This window comes from Phyllostomus discolor, chromosome 2 (genome assembly GCF_004126475.2).
Source record: "Phyllostomus discolor isolate MPI-MPIP mPhyDis1 chromosome 2, mPhyDis1.pri.v3, whole genome shotgun sequence".
NCBI classification, from domain to species: domain Eukaryota; kingdom Metazoa; phylum Chordata; class Mammalia; order Chiroptera; family Phyllostomidae; genus Phyllostomus; species Phyllostomus discolor.
In genome coordinates this window covers 192,244,414-192,266,061 of record NC_040904.2, presented here as the reverse complement: position 1 = coordinate 192,266,061, position 21,648 = coordinate 192,244,414, and the positions used below count along the sequence as shown (strand labels likewise).

The 21,648-nt window shown below is 34.8% G+C and overlaps 2 protein-coding genes and 1 pseudogene across 2 annotated transcripts in view; 1 reads left to right on the top strand and 2 right to left on the bottom strand.

The window, feature by feature from the left end:
- LOC114513858 (NKG2-A/NKG2-B type II integral membrane protein-like) overlaps positions 1-2,609 on the bottom strand; it is a 260,653-nt gene extending 258,044 nt beyond the window's left edge. Inside the window, 2 exon segments of the mRNA XM_036016895.1 lie at positions 1,766-1,855; positions 2,230-2,609. Of these exon segments, the coding sequence (XP_035872788.1) occupies positions 1,766-1,855; positions 2,230-2,413 (274 nt within the window). The 5' untranslated portion in view covers positions 2,414-2,609.
- Positions 2,610-12,837: 10,228 nt separating this feature from the next.
- On the bottom strand, positions 12,838-21,399 carry LOC118498566 (NKG2-A/NKG2-B type II integral membrane protein-like). The gene is made up of 4 exons (XM_036016892.1): positions 21,216-21,399; positions 20,757-20,843; positions 17,162-17,313; positions 12,838-13,000 (listed from the first exon to the last, which is right to left on the bottom strand). The coding sequence occupies exons 1-4, from the start codon at positions 21,397-21,399 to the stop codon at positions 12,893-12,895; spliced, it is 531 nt and encodes a 176-aa protein (XP_035872785.1). The 3' UTR covers positions 12,838-12,892.
- LOC114513857 lies at positions 13,250-13,901 on the top strand (annotated as a pseudogene).
- Positions 21,400-21,648: the final 249 nt, after the last annotated feature.

The following is a 21,648-nucleotide window of genomic DNA, read 5'->3' as shown; positions in this document are numbered from 1 at the left end:
CATGGAGAAATTCAGAATAACAATTTTGCACTTAGTCTAAAGGTATACTTTAACATGAGAGTTAACTCTATAATATAATGAAGTTTTTAGAGACACTGGAGAGCATAAAATTATGAATTTTTAACTGAACACAATTTGAATACAAAAAGAAAATTAACCTACAGATATGCATAGGTATATACATTTATCAGCACAATACCTATGCACACTGACAGGCTGATACATATGAAACAAGAAGCAGTCATACACATCTGGGAGGAAAGTTATATCTCTCATCCCCAAGTATTTGTGCCCATATTAAGCAAGCACACACATGATCTCACTTATTACAATGACTCAATAAACCTAATCAACAAAACAAACAAGCAAGCAAAACAGAGCCAGAGACATTGAAATAAAGAACAAACTGACTGTAACCCTGGGGAAGAAAGGAGGTGGATAATGGGGAAAAGAAGAGGAAGGGTCATGGAAGAACTTGTGTAAAGGACCCACAGACAAAGACAACAGGGCTATGATTGAGGATGGGGAGTGGGCATGGGTGGGGCAGGGGGAGGGTGTTGGGGGAAAGTGAAGACTACCGTGCTTGAACAAAAATAATAAACAAATAAATAAATAAATAAAATAAAACATAAAAAACTCACAAATATATCCAGTTTCTAATGCTTAGGACATCAATGAATGTATCCACTTTTTTTTAGAGTAGGAATGTTATTTGTTCATATTTTAGAGCAAGTAGGACATTTAAGCCAATTGGTCACAATTGGTATGATGATTATTCATTTATCTTTTATCCTCATATGAGGATATGCTTATTGATTTTAAGGAGAAAAGAAGGGAAAGAAAGAGAGTAAACTGTGATGTGAAAGAGAAACACTGATGAGTTGCCTCCCATACATGTCCTGAACAAGGGATCAAACATGCAAACTAGCTATGAGCCTTGACCAGGAATCAAACCTACTATATTTTGGTTCACCAAAAAACATTCAAATCAGTTGAGACACTGAGCCTGAGTGGATATGGTAATTTTAAACATGTAATTCTTCACATTGTTGTATAAGAAAAAAGTACTCCCCTATAATCATTGGTTATAAATATTTATTGCCATATTTTAAGATTTATATTCTCCCACCAGAAATATATTATATTTTTGCCTTCCATAGAACAGAGAAAAATATAAACTATACTATTATCAGAACTTTGAAAATCATAATGTATCTTTTTCCATCCTTGTTACTGTGGATAAATTGCTGCTCACCAGTATTATAGTACCTAGAAACCATTACAGTGATTCTCAAAATAAAAATTAATATTGATAGAATTAAAAAATCACAATTTTAGGTTCTTAGTTTGAAATTTGGTGTATTGTTTAGGAGCAGAGAAATCTGAAATAAACTTGATTGCACCAAAACAATTAATAAAAAAGTAAAGCTTTAGGGGAAGAATATTTCAGAAGACTGTAGGGTCATCACCATTTCATACAATATTGGTCTAAACAATCTCCAGAATTAATTTGTACTTCTCAATAAGTTCTTTTAGATTTTTAAAGCATATATTTAAGTAATGAAATCAAAATATGCAAATAAATATAAAAAGCTTTCTACAATCATTCTCTTATTTATGTACTTGACAAATTCAGAATAACAGTCCACATTTATCTAAATGCTTAATTTAAAATGAGAACTCTATTCCATACTATATTAAAATGTTTAGAGGCACTGAGATTCATTAAAGTGAGAAATTCTCTTAAAATATTTCAAAAACTTACAGAGAGCCATTCTTGCTAAAATGTACATCAAGATAAAGCAGATGACTCCCAGGATCCCAGCAATGAGCTTCTCTGGTGGTGATGGTGAATCTGCAGCAAGAGAGAAACAAATGGAGACATTGGCTGGACAGTTTTCAGAGAGAACCCAAATGAACAGGGAATCGCATAAATACACTTGAACCATCCCCAAACCAAATCTTCCACTGCAATCTGCCCCTCACAATATGCCACTGCCTTGTCAGGAAATATAATCCTCCCTGAGGTGCTGATCACAGACTACACCTTACAACGATGTCTGAATAAATCAGTGCTCAGATTTCATATTAAGACAGTATTCTGCAACTTTAAGCTCTCATCTTCACAAATGAAAAAATATGTCAGCTAATTCCCTACCCTTTCCCCCGCACTTCTTCACACCAACTGCACATCCCAGAACAGTTTTGTGTGTCTGTTAAATGTGTCACCTGTGCAATGATCCTTGTCATTCCCTTGAAGATCTTCAGAAGCATTTGGAAACTCTATTTCCACAGAGGACATTTGCTGTTCGGTATGTAAAATGGAACTTTTCATGCCTTTGCCTTTCCTTTGCTGTCTCCTGGAGTCCTCAGCCAGATTCAGTTCTGAGTTGTTTTCTCCTTGGAGATCCATCTCTGCAGCTGAGCAATGTCAGGGATGGTGCCTGTGATGACAGTCCTTCAGTGTTAATACGTGATGTGAACACTCACAGGATCCCTGGGAGAGTCAGTGTGGGTGGGGTGTGAGATAAGAAACAGTACTCACTTTGCACTGGGCCAATGTGAAGTCTTCTTCTAATTGACTTAGAGATTTAAATACGTGTTTCTGAGAGAATAATGATTTTAAAATGATATTCTATGTTTGACAATATATTATTGGTTGAAGCAATGAAAAGTAATAAGTTAGTAAGGAATAAAGTAGTTCAGAGTACTGTCTTTATAAAGTCAGATTCCACTGAAACATTTTAACACTGCTAGAATAACTTTGAAAATTAAAATGTTGTATGAAAAAAATATAGCATTTTAATGACAATTCCAAATCTACTAATGTTTAAAGATTGAATGTTCTAAATTTGGAGGAATAGTAGTGTTAGCATATATGGTAATTAACTGCAATAAATTAATGTAACTTAGTCACAAGCATTAGGTCAAAAGACAGAAGGGGTGTTATCAAATATTTCATTTTGAACAATTGTAGAGTTCTGAGACATCATTTAAATCTTCATGAAATTTTTTATATGTTGAAAATGTTACATGACATATACAGTCACCCAAAACTCAATAATAAAAACAATAGAACATGACAGGATTATTTAACACACTTTACACCAGTAACTTATAATTTATTTAATGGTTAAGGTATGAAAATACAAAAAATGATAAATAAATGTGCTGTAGATGATTAATGGAGGAACCTGTTGCTACAAATGTCTAGAAAAATCTGTCATCTGTCACATTCTATGAAGGTAGCTTTAGTGGGAAGTGAAATGTGGTAAATCAGAAAATGTAATTTAATAATTCAGTCACTGGATGCTGTAGTCAGTAAGATTTATAATACAGTCTGCCTTTGAAATTTATAAAGTACGACATTTAGTAATTTGCATCTAGCAACCTAATTTGCTAATTAAAGTGGGGATAAAATATGTGACATAAAATGCATGTATAACACTTAATACTCAGTGTGATATTTACAAGCTTTCCCAAGTTACTTAATTTAATTATTGTAACACATTTGCCATGTTACTCTTTTTATTTATACCAGGCAGTGTAACAATACTTGCCACAGGTGCATCTTATGAATGTGAACTGTTTTCTTCAATTTCTAAAAAACCCTTTGGCTGTTTATGATTAATTTACCATTTTACAGAGACTACTAAATCCCGATTTTTACTGAAAATCAAACAGTTTTTATTTAACAGAAATGAATTTTTGAAGAATTATGTTTGACCTTCATGATTTGATGAATTCATTTTAAGAATCAATTTTTATGGTCTGGATTAAATATGAAGTGATACACATATATTATTATACTTGTTAATTACAAAATCCAAAGTTAACTGCTCCTTGCCTGTAAAGGATGCTTACAGCTTTTCCTTTAAATTATCCTGATTTTCAAACTGAAATATGCATGTGGTTCCTTCTTAGTAATTTTGCAGAGGCAAAAATTTGAATTTTTTTTATATTTTACATTTTACCCTAAAGTATACAGAAATGAATACCAGTGTTTTCTTTGATTTGATTGTATATTAATTGTACTTTGTTTGTATCACATCTAGGATTTGTAATTACCCATTAAATGAATCCGGTCAGTAGAGACACAGGAGAGGAGAGACACATACCTCTGGAAGCCAGGAAGCCCTGCATCCTTCACAGGAGACCTGCTGACTCCCGTCTACAAGCAGTGTCTGTGGCCCTCACAGACTGCCCCCTGAACACTGAGAGTGAGGCAAAATTAGAAAAAAAGTAGATTTCTCATCACTGTGTCACTTAAAGTTTGAACAGGAAATTCTTACACTTGGGCAATTTTGAAGATGATTTATCTCATCAAACATCTCCAGAACATAGGAGACTCTGAACTTGTTGGGTGTCATTTAGTTTGTGCATTCATAATTGCCCCTGAGAAGTCACTTGCATATTCCTGAAGATTTCTGGGACAAAAACCTTGTCCACCCTATTCTTAACTTACCTCCACCTTACAATGTACAAACACTGAAATTTTAGGCCTTGTTAAGAGTATCTTAGATGTTGCAATCCTACTCTTGGACAATGTTACTAAATAGTGACATTACTTAAATTTATTTATATGCTCACTGTCTCTTAGTTATAATGGAAAAAGATAAAATCACAATCCCATTAGCAATAGGTACTCAATGACATTTGTCACTAATATTCTGAGGAATAAATGCATTTTCAACTAAGGATAAGTGTCACAAATGTTAATACCCAAGCTTACCTCTTCAATTTCTCTGCCCTCATTTTTTTAAATTGCTGAATTAAATTTGTTATTTTTATATAAAGAATTTACACTTCCCCTGATGAAAATAAGTGTCTGTGAAGGAGAAAACATTAAACAACATTGTACTATACTAATATGTAAGAGATTGAAATATTAAATTGATACTCATATTATTCATTAATTCATCCTCCAATCATAAATAGCTATCTGTATTTTAATAGAAATATTTGTTGTAAATGACAAAAGCCAAAATATAACTATCTAGGATGAAAACAAATGTAATTTAAAAAATTTAACCTATATCAAAATAGAAATGGCAGAAAAATTAGTTTTGAAAACACAAGTTAAATGACACATGAATCTCAGAATAAATTAAACATTAAATATGAGTCATCTAGTATGTATCAAGTGGAATTATTTTCATCCATTTCATATTGTATCAAGAAAAGTGGAAATGTTTATCTATTATTGGTAGTGAGTTATAACTGGAAGTACCATGTGTTTCAGCAATCTCACTTCTGGGTATATATTCAAAGCGACACAATTATTATGAAGAAGTATCTGTATTCCCAGGTTCTTTGAGGCATTATTCACCATAATTAAGGTATGAAAGCAACCTAAGTGTGTTTAATGGATGAATGGACTAAAGTCATACCCACACTTACACACCCAGTGAATTATTTTGAGCCATGATAAAAATAAATTTTTCTCACTGATGACCAGGATTACCCTGAAGTCATTTTCCTAAGTGAAATAATTGAGACAAAGAAAGACTAATGCTGCATATCATTTATGTGTGAAATTTAAAAATAACAAACTCAGAGACTAATGGTTGTCAGGGGTTGGGAGTAAGAATTTAAGAAGTTGGTAAAAGGTACAAATTTTCACTTGTAAGAGGAAGAAGCCTAAGGATCTCATGTATCACATGGTGGCTACAGTTGATAACACTGTATCACATAATTGAAGTTCACCCAGACATGGATCTGAAATGTTCTTACCAAAGGGGAAAAAGGGAACAAATAAAGCAAAGATTGTAAGACATTTGATTGATATGCAACCCTGATGCATATGAGAAGTTCTAAAAGATAATACTACAATTGGTAGTTACAAAATTGTCATGCAGATGTAAAGGATAGGAAATATAGTCAATAATATTCAAATAATCACACAGAGTGCTTGGTGAGGACTGGACTTATTTGGGGATTACATCATAAGTTATATAAGGGTCTGACCACTATGCTGTATATCTGAAACTACTTTACAATGATACTGGATGTCAACTGTATTTGAAAAATAAAAATTAAAGAAAAATTGAATTTGAAAAATTATAAAAACATTCTGTAGTAAGGTTTTATCTCATTGTATAAGTGCAATTTTTGAAAGCCCTGTGAACAACATCATTACTTATTACCTGTTATATTCTGAAAATAATTGAGGTCAGAAAAACATGGGATGAAAAGTATGGTCTTTAAACCATGCAATTCATTCACACAAAAGAACAGAAAGCCAACACACTTTTCCTAAGGCTATGATATGCTTGAGCATTTTGGTAAAAAAAAAAAATTAAACATAACAGTTTTTCTATTTTGGGAGGAGAAGACAAAATTATTTAAAGTTTTAAGATTAATTTTGGGGAAATGCATTCTTTAATTTACTTAACAAATAATTTGAAGAAATGTATTTATAGCATCAAAAAGGTGATTTACATGACAACACTGGAGAGAGAAACCATCATCTTACTGATATCTTTACTCTGTAAGCAATTGGCTTAGCTGTGTCTTCTAGTCTAAAATAAGTTATCTGAGAAATAGCCACCCAAAAGAAAATTATGCAGTCTCAGATATGACATATTTTGCCATTCTTTTTGTATTATTTTTCTCTGCTTTTCACTGTGTGGCTAAATTGTCAAAATCAGTAAATGTTATAGAATACTGAAAACATGGCCTTATACTCAGAAACAGGCAAAGAATTACCATTTACTCTGGTCTCTACACTTCTTTTTTAATATTTTATTTATTTATTTTTACCGAAAGAGGAGGGGAAGGAGAAAGGAAAAAAAACATAATGTCTGGTTGCTCTCCACATGCCCCCTACTGGGGTCCTGGCCCATAGGCTGGCACCGAATGCACTGAGCCACACCAGCCACTGCATTAGCTCTCCACTTCTTATGTGGTTAGTACAGAAGTAACTTTTAAACAAATCATGTCCTTGCCAGGTGCTGAATATTATGAAGGAACTGTGGAAAGTGTAGCTGGTCATCTTAAGCAAATAATAAAACAGACACATTGTAAACTATACATATTGTAGCTCTCAGTCTTTGAAAATGAGATTTATTAAACATAGGATGCACCTTCAAATCAATTTAAATTTTGATATTTTCTCTTTTTCATTGTTGTGCAATTACAGCTATTCCAATTTTCCCCCTGGTTCCTCTCCCCTGCCCCACCTACCCCTGCTTCCACTGTCAATTCCCACCCTATTGTCCATGCGCATGGGGTCCTTCCTACACATTCCTTCACTAGACCCTTCCCCTTCTTTCTCCTGTTATGTCCTTCTCTCATCCCCTCTGGTCACTGTCAGTTTTTTCATTATTTCCATGTCTCTAGTACTACTCTGTTCATTTGATTCGTTCACTTGTTTCCACTTATCAGTGAGATCATATGCTATTTGTCTTTCAAAGACTGGCTTTTTTCATTTAGCATAACAATCTGCAGTTCCATCCATGCTGTCATGAAGGGTAGGAGTTTCTTCTTTTTTTCTGCAGTGTATTATTCCATCATGTAAATGTGCCACAGTTTTTTGATCCACTCATGAACTGATGGGCATTTACATTGTTTTTTCCACCTCTTCCTTTTGTAAACAGCACCACTATGAACATACGGGTGCATAAGTTCTACTAAACAGGTGACTCAGGATTCCTACAGGATATTCCCAGCAGTGGAATCACTGGGTCAAAGGCAGTTCTGTTTTTAGTTTTTAACATCAATTAATATTTGAAAAGGGGGCAACAGCATACAATGGAGTAGACAGCTTCATCAATAAATGGTGCTGGGAGAACAGGACTGGTACTTGTATGATAATGAAACTAGACCACAAACTTAGACCATATACAACAATAAACTAGAAATGGATAAAAGACAAATATAAGTTGTGACACCATAAAAGTCCTAGAGGAAATCAGATGCAGGAGAATTTCAGATATCTCATGTAGCAACACTTTTGCCAATATATCTCCTAGTGTAAGGGAAATTAAGTAAAAATAAACAAATCAGACTACATCAAACTAGAAAGCTTCAGCATGGCTAAAGAAACCATCATCAAAATGAAAAGGGAACTGACTTTGTAGGAGAACACAGTTTTCAATGACACATGAGACAAGGGTTTGATCTCCAAAGTATATAAATAACTGAAATGAATCAAAATCATGAAGACAAACTATCCATTTTAAAAATGGGCAAAAGAGCTGAATTGATACTTCTCCAAGGAGGATACACAGGTGGCCCATGGACATATGAAAGGATGATGAGCATCACTAGCCATGAGAGAAATGCAAATTGAAACCACATTGAGATGTCACCTCACAACTGTCATATGACCATCAGTAGTAAATCAGCAAACAACAAGTCCTGGTGAGGATGTGGAGAAAAGGGAGCCTAGTACACTGTTCGTGGGAATACTGACTGGTGCACTCTCTGTGGAAATGAGTGCAAAAATTTCTTAAAAATCTGAACATGTTTCTTGTATTTTAAAGTGGTAGGAATGTTGAAAGACTTGAAATGTCATGGAGACGTGGATTCTCAGTGGACTGTTGCTTCTGATTTGATGACAGGACATTTTCCCCCTCTCTTCTGAGAGCCTTCACGTCAGATTCCCAACATTTAACAAGCACATGGCTGGAACTGAGTTTTTAGAAACACCAAACCAAATACTGTCTCCAGTCAAAATGATACTCAAGCAAAATATTTAGACATCCACCCTGGCTAGTGTGGCTGGTGGATATGTGCCAGGCCTGTGAACCAGAGTGCTGCCAGTTGAATGTGCCAGTCAGGGCACATGCCTGAGTTGCAGGCCAGATCCCCAGTAGGGTTGCATGAGAAGCAACCGCACATGAATGTTTTTCATCCTCTTTCACTCCTTTCCCCCTCTCTAAAAATAAATAGATAAAATTTTAAAAATTAGACATTAACCTGCTTTCTTTAGTCATTTTCTGGTATCTGATCCCCACACTCCTCCAACCCCTGAATTTTGCATTCTTCGCCTGTTGCAAACAGGCGAAGAATGCAACCTTATCTAATAAGATCATTGCAAATGGAAACAAATTAAGATAAAGCCTTAATGGTATATGATGCCCCTTAATTAATACATATGATATCCTATAAGCAGAGGGACATTTGGACACAGAGACAGACACACAGGATGACAACAATGAGATGACAGAGGCAGAGACTGGAGTAAGATGCCAGGAAGCCAAGGGATGCCAAGGACTAAGGGCTCCACCCAATAGTAAGAGAAATGTATGGTCCAGACTCTCCCCTGGATCTTCACACAGAAGATAGTCCTGCTGACCCCTTGTTTTCAGAGGATAACCCTCCAACTGTGACAGATGAAATACTGTTGGTGCAAGCCAGAAAACATTAAAATACATGAGGAGAAGACTCATGGGCAGGGACAACTGAATAGACTGTAGGGTGGGTGGGAAGGACAGGGGAAGGAAACAGGAAAAATCGTGGGACAACTGCAACTGAAAACAATAAAAAATAAAGTAATAAAAATAAAATAAAGACAAAATATATTGTATTTGGAGGTATAAATGTTGCATGAAAACATTTCAAAGTTAGAATATCTGGGAATGCCATCAGAGAGAAAACTGCAATATCTTTGGGTTCCACTGGGAACATAATATTCAGATGAAGACATGAAGTTGGTGTAAAAACCAACAACATTGATAAAGTTGCCTCTAATCATCACAGTATACAAGTGGTATGTTCTCAAGTACATTCTCCATTCTCATAGCTTGTCATTCATTTCTCTTTTTGTTATTTATACTGAATATCTGTGAGGACAGAGCATTTCAGACTCTTCAATCTCTGTGATGCTGCTGTTAGAGTCACTTTATGTCAGAGAAGCAGCTGTTGAGACAAATGGGGCTTTAACCATACACACAAAAGTCACTATTTTCCCAAGATCATCCAAAGAAATCTGACCACATTTTTTTCTTTTTTTGGGGGGGGGATATTGGCTTTGATCAATGAACTTTATTCAGACTTATTCTCCTGATGATTGCATTTAGTGACTTCCCAAAAGTTTAATGACTTCTATTTGTTTCCCTATATTCACAAGAGGTACCTTAAATTTGAGAAATTCTTCCTATCGTTAAATGATGACTATATATGTATTGGTAAATTAATTGTATTAAAATATAGGACATATACCTGGCAGTACTGAAGTGATGTGAGGACCAATGAGGCTCTGAAGTGCATGTGGATATGTCATACTCTGACCTCTGAGATTTCCATAACTCCCACAGGGGTAGTCACTGTGGGGACACTACTCCCTTCTGCATGCGTTTCTGTGGCTGTTATTGTAGATTACATTAAATTTCAGTGAATCCACATTTCTTTACTCTGACTACTATGACAAGGGTATAATTTGCAGAAAGTTAACAAGGTTGGCTACATACTGGTTTGGTTAATACAAGGTTTGTGAAAGTAACAGTTTATGAGTTCAGAGCACAGGCATTAAGTAGCATATTTCTGCTAGTTTCCTCTAGAGTTGCTAATCCCTGGTCTGAAAAGGTCACATGTCATGTAGTCCACTGTTTAGAGAATAAAAGATATAAAAAAGCTCTGAACTGAATCTGTGGTCTGGAGCTAAGCCCATACATGCACAGCCTATATCACCTGAAAGCCAACCAAACCACACATGGGTAACTAAGAAAAATTGAGTAAAATTAATGTTTGTTTGCAAATGCCAATACAACTGGGTTGTTTGTAACAAAATGTCAGGTATTAGATACAACTCAATACACATATCACATGAAATTAATTTTGATTAGTCACATATTATATTTATATATGAACATAATGAATAAATACAGAGAACATAAAGAAGATCTATTTAAAGAGGTGAATGTATAGGAATTAATTCATTTTGCACATAATAAACAAATATAGGATCTCTCCCATTTGTAATTGAATTATAGTGAAACTATCACCTAATGATGTGAAATTAATACATTTTTCCCCACATTCTGTAAATAACTAATGTTTCATTCAGATGGACGTGTTATGTTTTCAATATTAATACTGTCATTTTTAACATTGTATTTTTTTCTATCAATGTAGGTTTCTAAGCATAATAATTAATAATGTCAAAAGGAAAAGACAAGAATTTAATAAAACAAGGTACTTAAAAAATAACTAAAATCCAGTAGAGAAAAAAAATATGTAAGAGATATCAAAGGACACTAATTATTGTCCAATAAAACTACTAGAATCCACCAAAAATGATGACAGTCATTGATAATGATGCATGAAATAGATTCAGAAGATATTTGTGTTGGTTCTGTTCTCTGAGCAAGTGCACTGTAGTCACATGGCTTTTGTTATAGAAACTTTGGGGTTCCTGCATAGTAACAGTGAGTGCCAATTAAGAGTTTAGTTCTCTCTGCCCAAATCTATATGATTTGCACTTTCTGAGATCATGGCACCAGATCCTACAACCTCTTCTCCAGTCAGCTCACTTGACATTTTGTCAGGAAAGGACACTGGGAGAAAGGACTCCTCTTCCTGGTTTCATGCTGTTTTCTCTCCTGTGGCTCCAGTGCTGTGGCTGACATCTGCATGCATGCAGGAAGTTCTTGTGGTAGTCACCCTCCAGCAAGTTTCTGGGACTAGTCACAGCCAGAGCTCAACTTCTCCAGCCTGGGCTTGCTGACACTTTGTCACAGAGGTCTTCCTAATTGCCAGTCACACTGTGAGATCCATCCTCACCCACACCAGCCTGCAGACTGGGACCTGATCTCTCCTAGAGCCGTCCAGTGAATGTGTCTGCCATGGAGTTTTCTGTAGTGACATGAGTCTGAAACCCATTGCTGAGGAGATAGCCTTGGGTCATATATGATTCTTCCTTTTGGTAATCTTCTTTGATTAAAAGTTTGGTACATTTTGTAATTTTCTTCCATCCCTGTCTGTAGGCTATCTTCCTAAAATACTTAATAATTCTTTAAATCATCACTGATTTCTCTCTCCTGACTCAACTGTCTTACACACCTTTGATATCCTGATATGTTCTGTCCTCATTTTCAACATTCAAAGACAGGGGAAAGTTATTTTCAAGACATGTCTACAATTATTCATGTTATTTTAGACTTAGCAGTAACAGTGCGTGATATTACAATTCATAATTTATACTTGATATATCTTAATCAATAACAAAATTGTAAAACGTTTAATATGTACCTGGATATATATTTTAAAGTTTAGCATAAATATAGACATGAAAGAATTTCTATAATACCAAGGATGAAGCTTCAGATAAAGTACACACTTTAAGTGACTATGATGTGTCATTACAGACTCACTCTCAGTAACAAACATCCCACTCTGCTGAGTGATGCTGATAATGGGATGCTCTGCATGCAGGGGAACATGGGAAATGTCAGTAAGTTCCTTTTATTTTTGTAGTGATACTAAAACTGGTCTCAAAATAATTCTTAAAACTTAATTTTACGAAGTAATTGTAGCATTCTTGAAGCAACTAGAAATGTGTTCTTTAGGGATGGTGAGAGTAACAATATATCTAATTTAGGTGAGCTACTGTGACTGGTGCTTACAAATATATCGTCTGTTTTGTAGACAGGATTCAGAATAGAGGTTGTGTGTGTCATAACTCCAATATACGCAATTCTTGTCCAACTCTGAAGTTTTTGCAAATCTGAAATGGAGAGATAATAAATCATTAATCTGATGATATATAACTTAATATTTAAATAAACAAATATTTACAGGAATATTTACACAGTAAATCTGAATATTTCTTAAAATTTTTCTAAAAAATCTACGTGAATAATTCTTCACGAAGAATGGCCTTTTGTTTCTAAGATTAATTCCTGATTTGAAAGCATGAGGGAATAACATATATGAGTTCAAAAGAAACTTACAGTTCAGAAGAGAGAGTTGTGCCAATTGTCCACCCCCAAGAATTAGTAGTATTTCTCTGGGACAGCCCAACCCATGGATGTATTTTGAAAATGTTCAAAAAATTCTATGAGAAAAAAAATTTTATGAGAAATTAAGTCAAATTAATTTGTACCTGTAAAAACAATTAAAGTGGCTCCCAGTTAGAGGGGGAGGTGACAGCTAAGTAAACTGCACAGCCCAACAACTTCTGATGACATTAGTGAATAAGCAATCAACCACTTTTTGAGATCCAGGAATTCTTGGTCACCCCACCCAGCTGGCCCAGCATATCCAACATCCAAAGATCACATGACCTTGTGTGAAAAAATAAGGGACTGTGAATAAATGTGGAACACCTCAAGATTCACCTGAGTTGAGGCAACAGTTCCAGCAGAACCAACAATATACTTAGCAGCTTGCCAAAGAAACAGAGAAGTTAATGACACAGTCTGTATCTCCACTTCTTACCCTCAGTGAAGAGTGGGAAAGGAAAATACAGGTTATTTCTTAGTGGCTGAATTCACAACATCACTGATCAACTCTCCAAAGGCCAGCAGGTAAGTAAGAGAAAGAGTGTTTTGCATGAGTGGGGAGCCTGTGCCAGAGCATCTGGTGGAATTCCTGAGGAGAGCTCAAAAGAAACAAATCTTGTGTTCTGGAAAAGCGCAACTCATCCTGAAGGTCACGTGCTGGATGAGGGAATTACAGAGGATGACCCCCACCTTATCCATGAGACAGCCTTCTCTTAGGCAACTGGAAGCTGATATTCTGGATATTAATAAGCTTTTCAAAAGTAAGGGAAAAATAATTCATGAGCAAAGAGGTGTGATGGCATCAAAGCCAAAGTTGAAAATGCAGGGGTGCATGTGCAACAAGCCAACCAGCAACAATGAAGGGCAGCAGAATATCAGAAAGAGAACCCTGCATGTTTCTGTGAGATGCACAAGACTTTTAAGAAAACTACAAATTTACAACTGCACTAGCATGGGAGAATAAAACAAAAGTCTAAACCTTTATGTTTTATTTTACTTATTCATTAAAGATTCAATTTATTTTTGTAGAGAGAGGAAGAGAGGGAGAAAGAGCAGATAACATCAATTTGTTACCTCTCCAATGCTGGAAACCCCAGCAATACTGCAAAACCACAGGTGTGTGCCCTGACTAGGAATTGAACCAGTGACTTTTCTCGTTATGCAACAATGTCCAACCAACTGAGCCACACCAGTCAGGGCACTCTTTATATTTTAAATGACTGTATTATAATGCTTTGCCTCTGACTTTTATTTGTATGTTGAGAACTTGAATGAAGATTTTGTTATTATTAAACACTGAGAATGATTTTGGACACTAATAAACTGGCCTAAGAAAAAAATGTGACATTGATATTTTCAGAGAACTTATTTTGAAAAGCAACTATTTAAAAATTGTTTTTCATTACCATTCACAGTCAATATTGTTTTGGACCTGTGTATACCTTGAGATGTGACCACCCCCATGCATCTATCACCACACATATTTATTAGAATATTGTTGACTATATTCTTTCTGTTTGCTTTGTACTGTTGTAACTGTTTTCAGAACTGGCAATTAAAAAAAACAACTTTTTGACAATAGTTTCAAAATTCACAAGCTTTTAAGCTACTCTTAATTTTCACACATAATCATTTTTACTATTCTTCATTTTAAAAAGAATTAGGTATATGCAATTAACTCACTTCCATATTTAAATCAATATTATTGCTTGTTATTTTATTTGTATTGATTTGAGAGACAGAGAGAGGAAGGGAAAGAGAGAGAGAGCAATCACTTAGTTGGTCCACTCAGTTTGCCATTCCTTGGGAGCTTCTTGTATGTGCATGATGGGGCATCAACCAGCTCCCTGCCTGTATTCCGATGATGCTCTAACCAGAGGACCTACCAGCACTGGGCCTGTATCATTATTTGTTTCAATGATCTAATCAGAATGCAGAAAGAGAATTATATACGTTATAGTTTATATTTTGTGATGTTTTATATAGTAGTATGAAAAAGGCAATTTTTATATGGCAAGCTATGAGACTTCAAAAGGGATAAAAAATATTAAGTAACAAAATTGTAAAATTGCCACCTAAATAAAGATGATTTCAAAAATTAAAACCAAGTACAGTTAATTTTTTCTAGGTTAGAGTGACTCAATTATAATATATTTTTATATATTGAACACATTAAGAAAATGTATTAGTATGATTATGTTAACAGACAAACATTGCAATTTTACACCTCTGAAATTTGATCAAAGAGTAAAAATAACATGGGCATTTATTACTGGAGAAAGCAGCTAGAGATTCCAGTAAAAACAGAGCAAAACTGTATTCTTCGTGTTTAAGGTTGCTCCCATATCTCCCCGGATCCCCATCTCAGTTCCTGAATAAGAAATGCAGTTTTTACTATTTGGGGAATGCTAAAGCATCATTGGTGTCACCACAGGGAAAGTCTGATTACTCTGGAAGTGGTGGTTAAACTGCCCACTCCTTTTTCAGGTCAAAAAGTGCTGAATTCACTAGGTTAAAATGAGGAAGACCAATCCTTTTTCTAGTCTGTGTCAGCACAGTGCCAGCTACAAATATAACAGGAAGGTACTCAATGTGAGAGTACAGTACAAGAGGTGATATTAACTCTCTACACCTACTTGGTTGGTGGGGAAAATATTTGCACTGTGTAGAAGAAACAAAGATGATCCTGTAAACAAATAAGCCAAAGATGATTGGAGAACTGATTTTAAAATTACGAACTCTCTCTCTCTCTCTCTCTCTCTCTCTCTCTCTCACACACACACACACACACACACACACACATAAATACATCAAGTAGCAGAAGGTGGAGCCATGCTGACTTGAGGTATTTGAATACAGTTTTAAATATCACTGGTTGCCAAGTAAGCTATGCAGGCCCAAGGGGAATCCCAGTAATTGAGCCTAAAAGTAAAATACTAACAAGAATTTTCGTAAGTGAGTAAGCACACTTCAAAAGAGATGATTCTACAGTAAAAGTTTGTATCTGAAGTTACAAAAATATAAATCTAATAAGCATGTAGGAGGATCCATGTTTATTATACTATGTTATTGAACATGTGGACTTACCCAAATGTTAAAACCATGCAAAGAAACTAAAAAATATCGTCCATACTTAGGGGGAAAAATCAGCCATACAATATAATTTTTACTAGGATACGATTTTGGATTTTTTATAAAAATACTTAATATTAGTTATTACAAATATATATTTTTACCTAAAATGTATTTTAAAAACTATGTTCAAATAACCCTATGGAAATATGATGGCAGTGACAGAACAATTAGGGAAATAAAACTGTACGAATGAATCAAACAAAATTATCAGTTGAAAAATCATTATCTACATTACAAAATTCAATACATTTATATAAATGTTGAGATGTAGAAGAAAGAATTGATGAAATAAAGATGAGTGATAGAAATGATTAATTCCTGAGAGTAGAAGAGAGAGAAAAATTGTCAGAGGCTCAGAGACCTTTAGAACTTTATCAGTAAAACGAATATCAGAGTAATGATTGCCTGAGAATAAAGAGAGAATAAAGAAAAAGATCAAAATAAAATTTTTGAGATACAATGAATAATCATCTGTTTAAAATTTATGTTAAAATATATAGACCCATGTATCTAAAGTTGTTTAAGTAGAAAAGATCATTTGCTATAAATTATGCCACATCAATATGAAGCATAAATGCGATAATATGAGTTAACTGAAAAAATATCATGTGGGAGATATGTAAAATGCATAATGAATAATTCCCATTATATGAAATCCAAAATTAAGCAGAACCATTTTGTGATATAAAATATAAGAACAGTGTTTGAGTGAGGAGAGAGGAGAAGTTATGAGAGAGTGCACAGGAGCGGGCTGGCAACACCTAATTCATGACCAATTTCAGTCTGTAACACACATAATCACATCTATAGCCTCAGAGATGCATGGTTCAATTAAGTAGCAAAGTTTACTTTAGGAAAAAAATCATTTAGAGAAGCATGATTGTCTATGAAAACCAAGAACTGCAAACTATCAAATGCACATTAATGGTGTAAAATATAAATCAAATGTTACAGAGTCAAATAATAAAATATTAACAATATTTACAATAAACTATAGATATATAAAATATAAATGAATTCTATAGAAACAAAATAAAATACTCTTTAAAATAAGATATAGGAAACCTTAAAAATCTTACCATCTCTTCTTCATTATCTATATAGAGCAGGCTAGAGCTCTTAGAAGCACAGGCCATCAAACTCTCATTCCATGTTTTTCCTTCAGTGCTGATGTGATAGCAGTTGTTGGAATATATTAAAAACTCTGGTGGGCATCGACCACAGTGATATGCTGAGGAAAGGTTATGTATTGTTATCCAAGAACAATATGAATTATAAAATTAAAATTAATTTTGGTATTTGCATAGGTATAGACAAATTTATGAACAGTATATTAGAAACCCTCACAGACTGGCATATTTAAAGCATAATACACTCATACACACACACACTCACAGAGAAGGGTCAGCCCCTCACTCCCTAATTTATATGCCCATATTAAGCAAACACAAAACAAAAATATCCACTTTCTGTATGTCCTGATTGTCCATGAAAGAAACAACATTTATAAAGTACCAAAATGATCTTTTAACCAATTGGCAACAGCGAGTATGATGAATTTAAATGAATATTTCTTCATATTTTTGCATTAAAATATACTGTTCTATACTGTACATTTGTCTTTTATGTACATTTATTGCCCAGCATTATAATTTATGTTCTCTTTATGCCCCTCCTCCCCCCCAAAAACCCTATAAATTTTGACTGTGTTAGAGACAAGGTAGGAACTGTATTGAAATCAGAACATAGAAAATAATAAGGTACCTTTCTGGTTCTCTGTTGTCTGGTTCCATGTCCAGTTCTCTGCTATATCTGTCTGTTTCGCTGATAAAATGACATATAATTTACATTATGTACAAGAAAGAAGAATTATTCTGCAGCAGTATTACATTAGCTAGAAAAGTAAGTAATTATTATAAGAAAAAGTAATGTTGATCTACATCAATCATAATACTTTTGTTTCTTACTTTGAAATGTGGTATATTGTCTAGGATTAAAATAACCTGAAATAAAATTGATTTCCCCAAGAAAAATTATTGAATCTGTGACAATTTGGGGGAAAATCTTTCAAAAGTCTTGAGAATGAAACTTCACCATCTCTTACAGTTTTGATCTAATCAGTAAGAAGAGTTTATTTGTATTCCTCAATAAAGTACCCTAAAGAAGGACTTTAATTATAATACAAAAGTATATACTGATATATGAGATATATACATATATATTTATAAATAACATTCTAAAATTGTTCTGATATTTATACCTTGGACAAGTCTTGTGCAGAGTAACAATTTTGCTCTTACTCTACAGGCACACTTTAAAATGGGACTTTATTCTATAATATTATGAGGGGTTGAGAGCCTCTGATGAACATAAAAATAATGAATTTTTCACTCAACACAATTTGAATTTAAAAAACAAAAATTAACCTACATATATGCATAGGTATATGCATACATCAGCACAATATCTATGTACACTTATGGGGTGAAAAATATAAAACAAAAAGCATTCATATACACATCATGCAGAAAAGTCATCTCTCATCCCCTATTGTTTGTGCCCACATTCAAAACATATAAACAAATATATCTATTGTCTAATGCCTAGGACATCAATGAATGCAACCACTTCTTACATAGCGTACGAATGTTATTTTTTCATCTTTTAGAGCAGTCGGATAAATGAACCAATTGGTCTCAGTGGGTAAGTGATTTTATTTTATTCATTTATTTTTTATCCTCACATGAGGATAAGCTTATTGATTTTAAGGAGAGAGAAAGAGCGAGAGAAACAGTGATGTGAGAGAGAAGCACTGATGAGTTGCCTCCAGTACATGCCCTGAGCAGGGATTGGACACGCAACCTGGGTATGAGCCTTGACCAGGAACCAAACCCGCAATCTTTTGGTGTGTGGGATGACATTCAAATCAGCTGAGCCACTGAGGCAGACAGGGATATGGTAATTTTAGATATATATTACTTTATATTCCATCAGAAAAATTCACTCTCCTATAATCATTATTTATGAACATTTATTGCCGTATTTTATAGTTTATATTCTCCCTCACAAAGTATATTAATTTGTGCCTTCCCTTAAACAGAGAAAATGTAAACTGTGCTAAAAACAGAACTTTACAAATCATAATGTATCTTTTTAAATCCTTGCTGCTGTGGACACATTGCTCCTCTCCAGTTTTAGAGGACCTAGAAAACGTTATAGTGACTATGAAAGTAAAAAGTAATGCAGATAGAATTAAAACATCATAACTTTTGTTTCCTAGTTGGTGTATTGTTTAGGAGCAGCCAAATCTGAAATAAAATTGATTTCACCAAGAAAATTAATAACATAATAAAGATTTAAGCGAAAAATATTTCAAAAACTGTAGGATCACACTTTACCATTTCTAAAAATATTGGTTTATCTACTCTCAAGATTTAATTTGTATTTATCAATAAGGTTTTTTAAATTATTATTAAGGTTTTTCTCATTTTATTGTTGTTCAATGAAGGTTGTCTGTATTTTCTCCCCATGCCTCCCTCTAACCCCCTCCAAACCCACCTTTCTCCCTTGCTTCCACCCTCCTCCTTGCTTTTGTCCATGCATCCCTTATAGTAGCTCCTGAAAACCCTTCTTCCCTCTCATCTCTCCCCGCTACCCTCTGGCTATTGTTAGATTGTTAGTATTTTCAATAACTCTGGTTATAATTTGCTTGCTTTTTTCTTTTGTTGATTATGTTCCACTTAAAGGTGAGATCATATGGTACCTGTCCCTCACTGCCTGACTTATTTCACTTAACAGAATGCTCTCCAGTTCCATCCACGCTGTCTGGAAGTGCAGGCGCTCCTTCTTTCTCTCTGCTGCATAGTATTACATTGTGTAAATGTACCATAGTTTTCTGATCCACTCATTTGTTGATGGGCACTTAGGTTGCTTCCAGCACTTGGCTATTGTAAATTATGCTGCTATGAACATTGGAGTACATAGGTTCTTTTAAACTTCTGTTTCAGAGCATAGTATAATCCCAAAAGTGGGATTTCCAGGTCAAAGGCAGTTCTATTTTAAGTTTTCTGAGGAAATTCCCTACTATTCTCTACAGTGGCTACACCGGACTCCATTCCCACCAACAGTGTACTAGAGTTCCATTTTCTCCTCATCTTCTCCAACACTATTTTGTTGATTTGTGTATGATTGCCATTCTGACCTGTGTGAGGTGGTATCTCATTGCAGTTTTAATTTGCATCCCTGTGATGGCTGCAGAAGCTCAATGTCTTTTAATGTGTCTCTGGGCCTTCTGTGCGGCCTGCTTGGAGAAGTATCTGTTCAAGTCTTTTGCCCATTTTTAAATGTTTTTTTGTCTTCCTGGAGTGGAGTCATGTGAGTTCTTTACATATTTTGGAGATCAGACCCTTGTCCGAGGTGTCACTGGGAAATATGTTTTCCCATACGGTTGGCTACTTATTATTTAAGTAATGAAATCAACATATATAAATAGATGTAAAATCTCTCTACAGTCATGATCTCTATGCACTTGACAAATTCAGAATGACATCCCACATTTATCTAAATGTTTACTTTAAAGTGAAAGCTCTATGCCATAATATATTAAAATGTTTAGAGGCACTGAGATTCATTAAAGTGAGAAATTCTCTTAAAATATTTCAAAAACTTACTTACAGAGAACCATTCTTACTAAAATGTACAAGATAAGGCAGATGACTCCCAAGATCCCAGCAATGATCTTCTCTGCTGGTGATGGTGAATCTGCAACAAGAGAAAAAGAAATGGAGACCTTGGTTGGACAGTTTTGAGAGAGAAACCAAATGAACAGGGGAACACATAAATGAACTATCCTTAAACAAAGTCTTCCACTGCAATCTCCCCCCTCAGATTATAGCATTGCATTGCCAAGAAGTATAATCCTCCCTGAGTTGCTGGTCAAAGACTGCACCTTACAATGATGTCTGAATAAATCAGTCTTCAGATTTCAAATTGAGACACTATTCTGCAACTTTAAGTTCTCATCTTCACAGATGAAAAAGCATGTCAGCTACTTCCCTACCCTTTCCCCCACACTTCTTCACACCAACCGTACATCTCAAAACAGTTACACTGTGTGTCTGTTAAATGTGTCACCTGTACAATGTTCCTTGTCATTCCCTTGAAAATCTTGAGAAGCATTTTGATAGTCTATTTCCACAAAGCACATTTGCTGTTCGATGTGCAAAATGGATCTTTTCATGCCTTTGCCTTTCCTTTGCTGTCTCCTGGAGTCCTTAGTCAGATTCAGTTCTGAGTCATGTTCCTGCCGGAGACCCATCTCTGCAGCTGAGTAACGTCAGGGATGGTGCCTGTGATGACAGTCCTTCAGTGTTAATACGTGATGTGAACACTCACAGGATCCCTGGGAAAGTCAGTGTGGGAGGAGTGTGAGAGAAGAAACAGCACTCACTTTGCATTGGGTCAATGTGAAGTCTTCTAATTGACTTAGAGATTTAAATACGTGTTTCTGAGAAAATAATAGTTTTTAAAATGATGTTCTGCGTTTGACATGCTATTATTGGTTGAA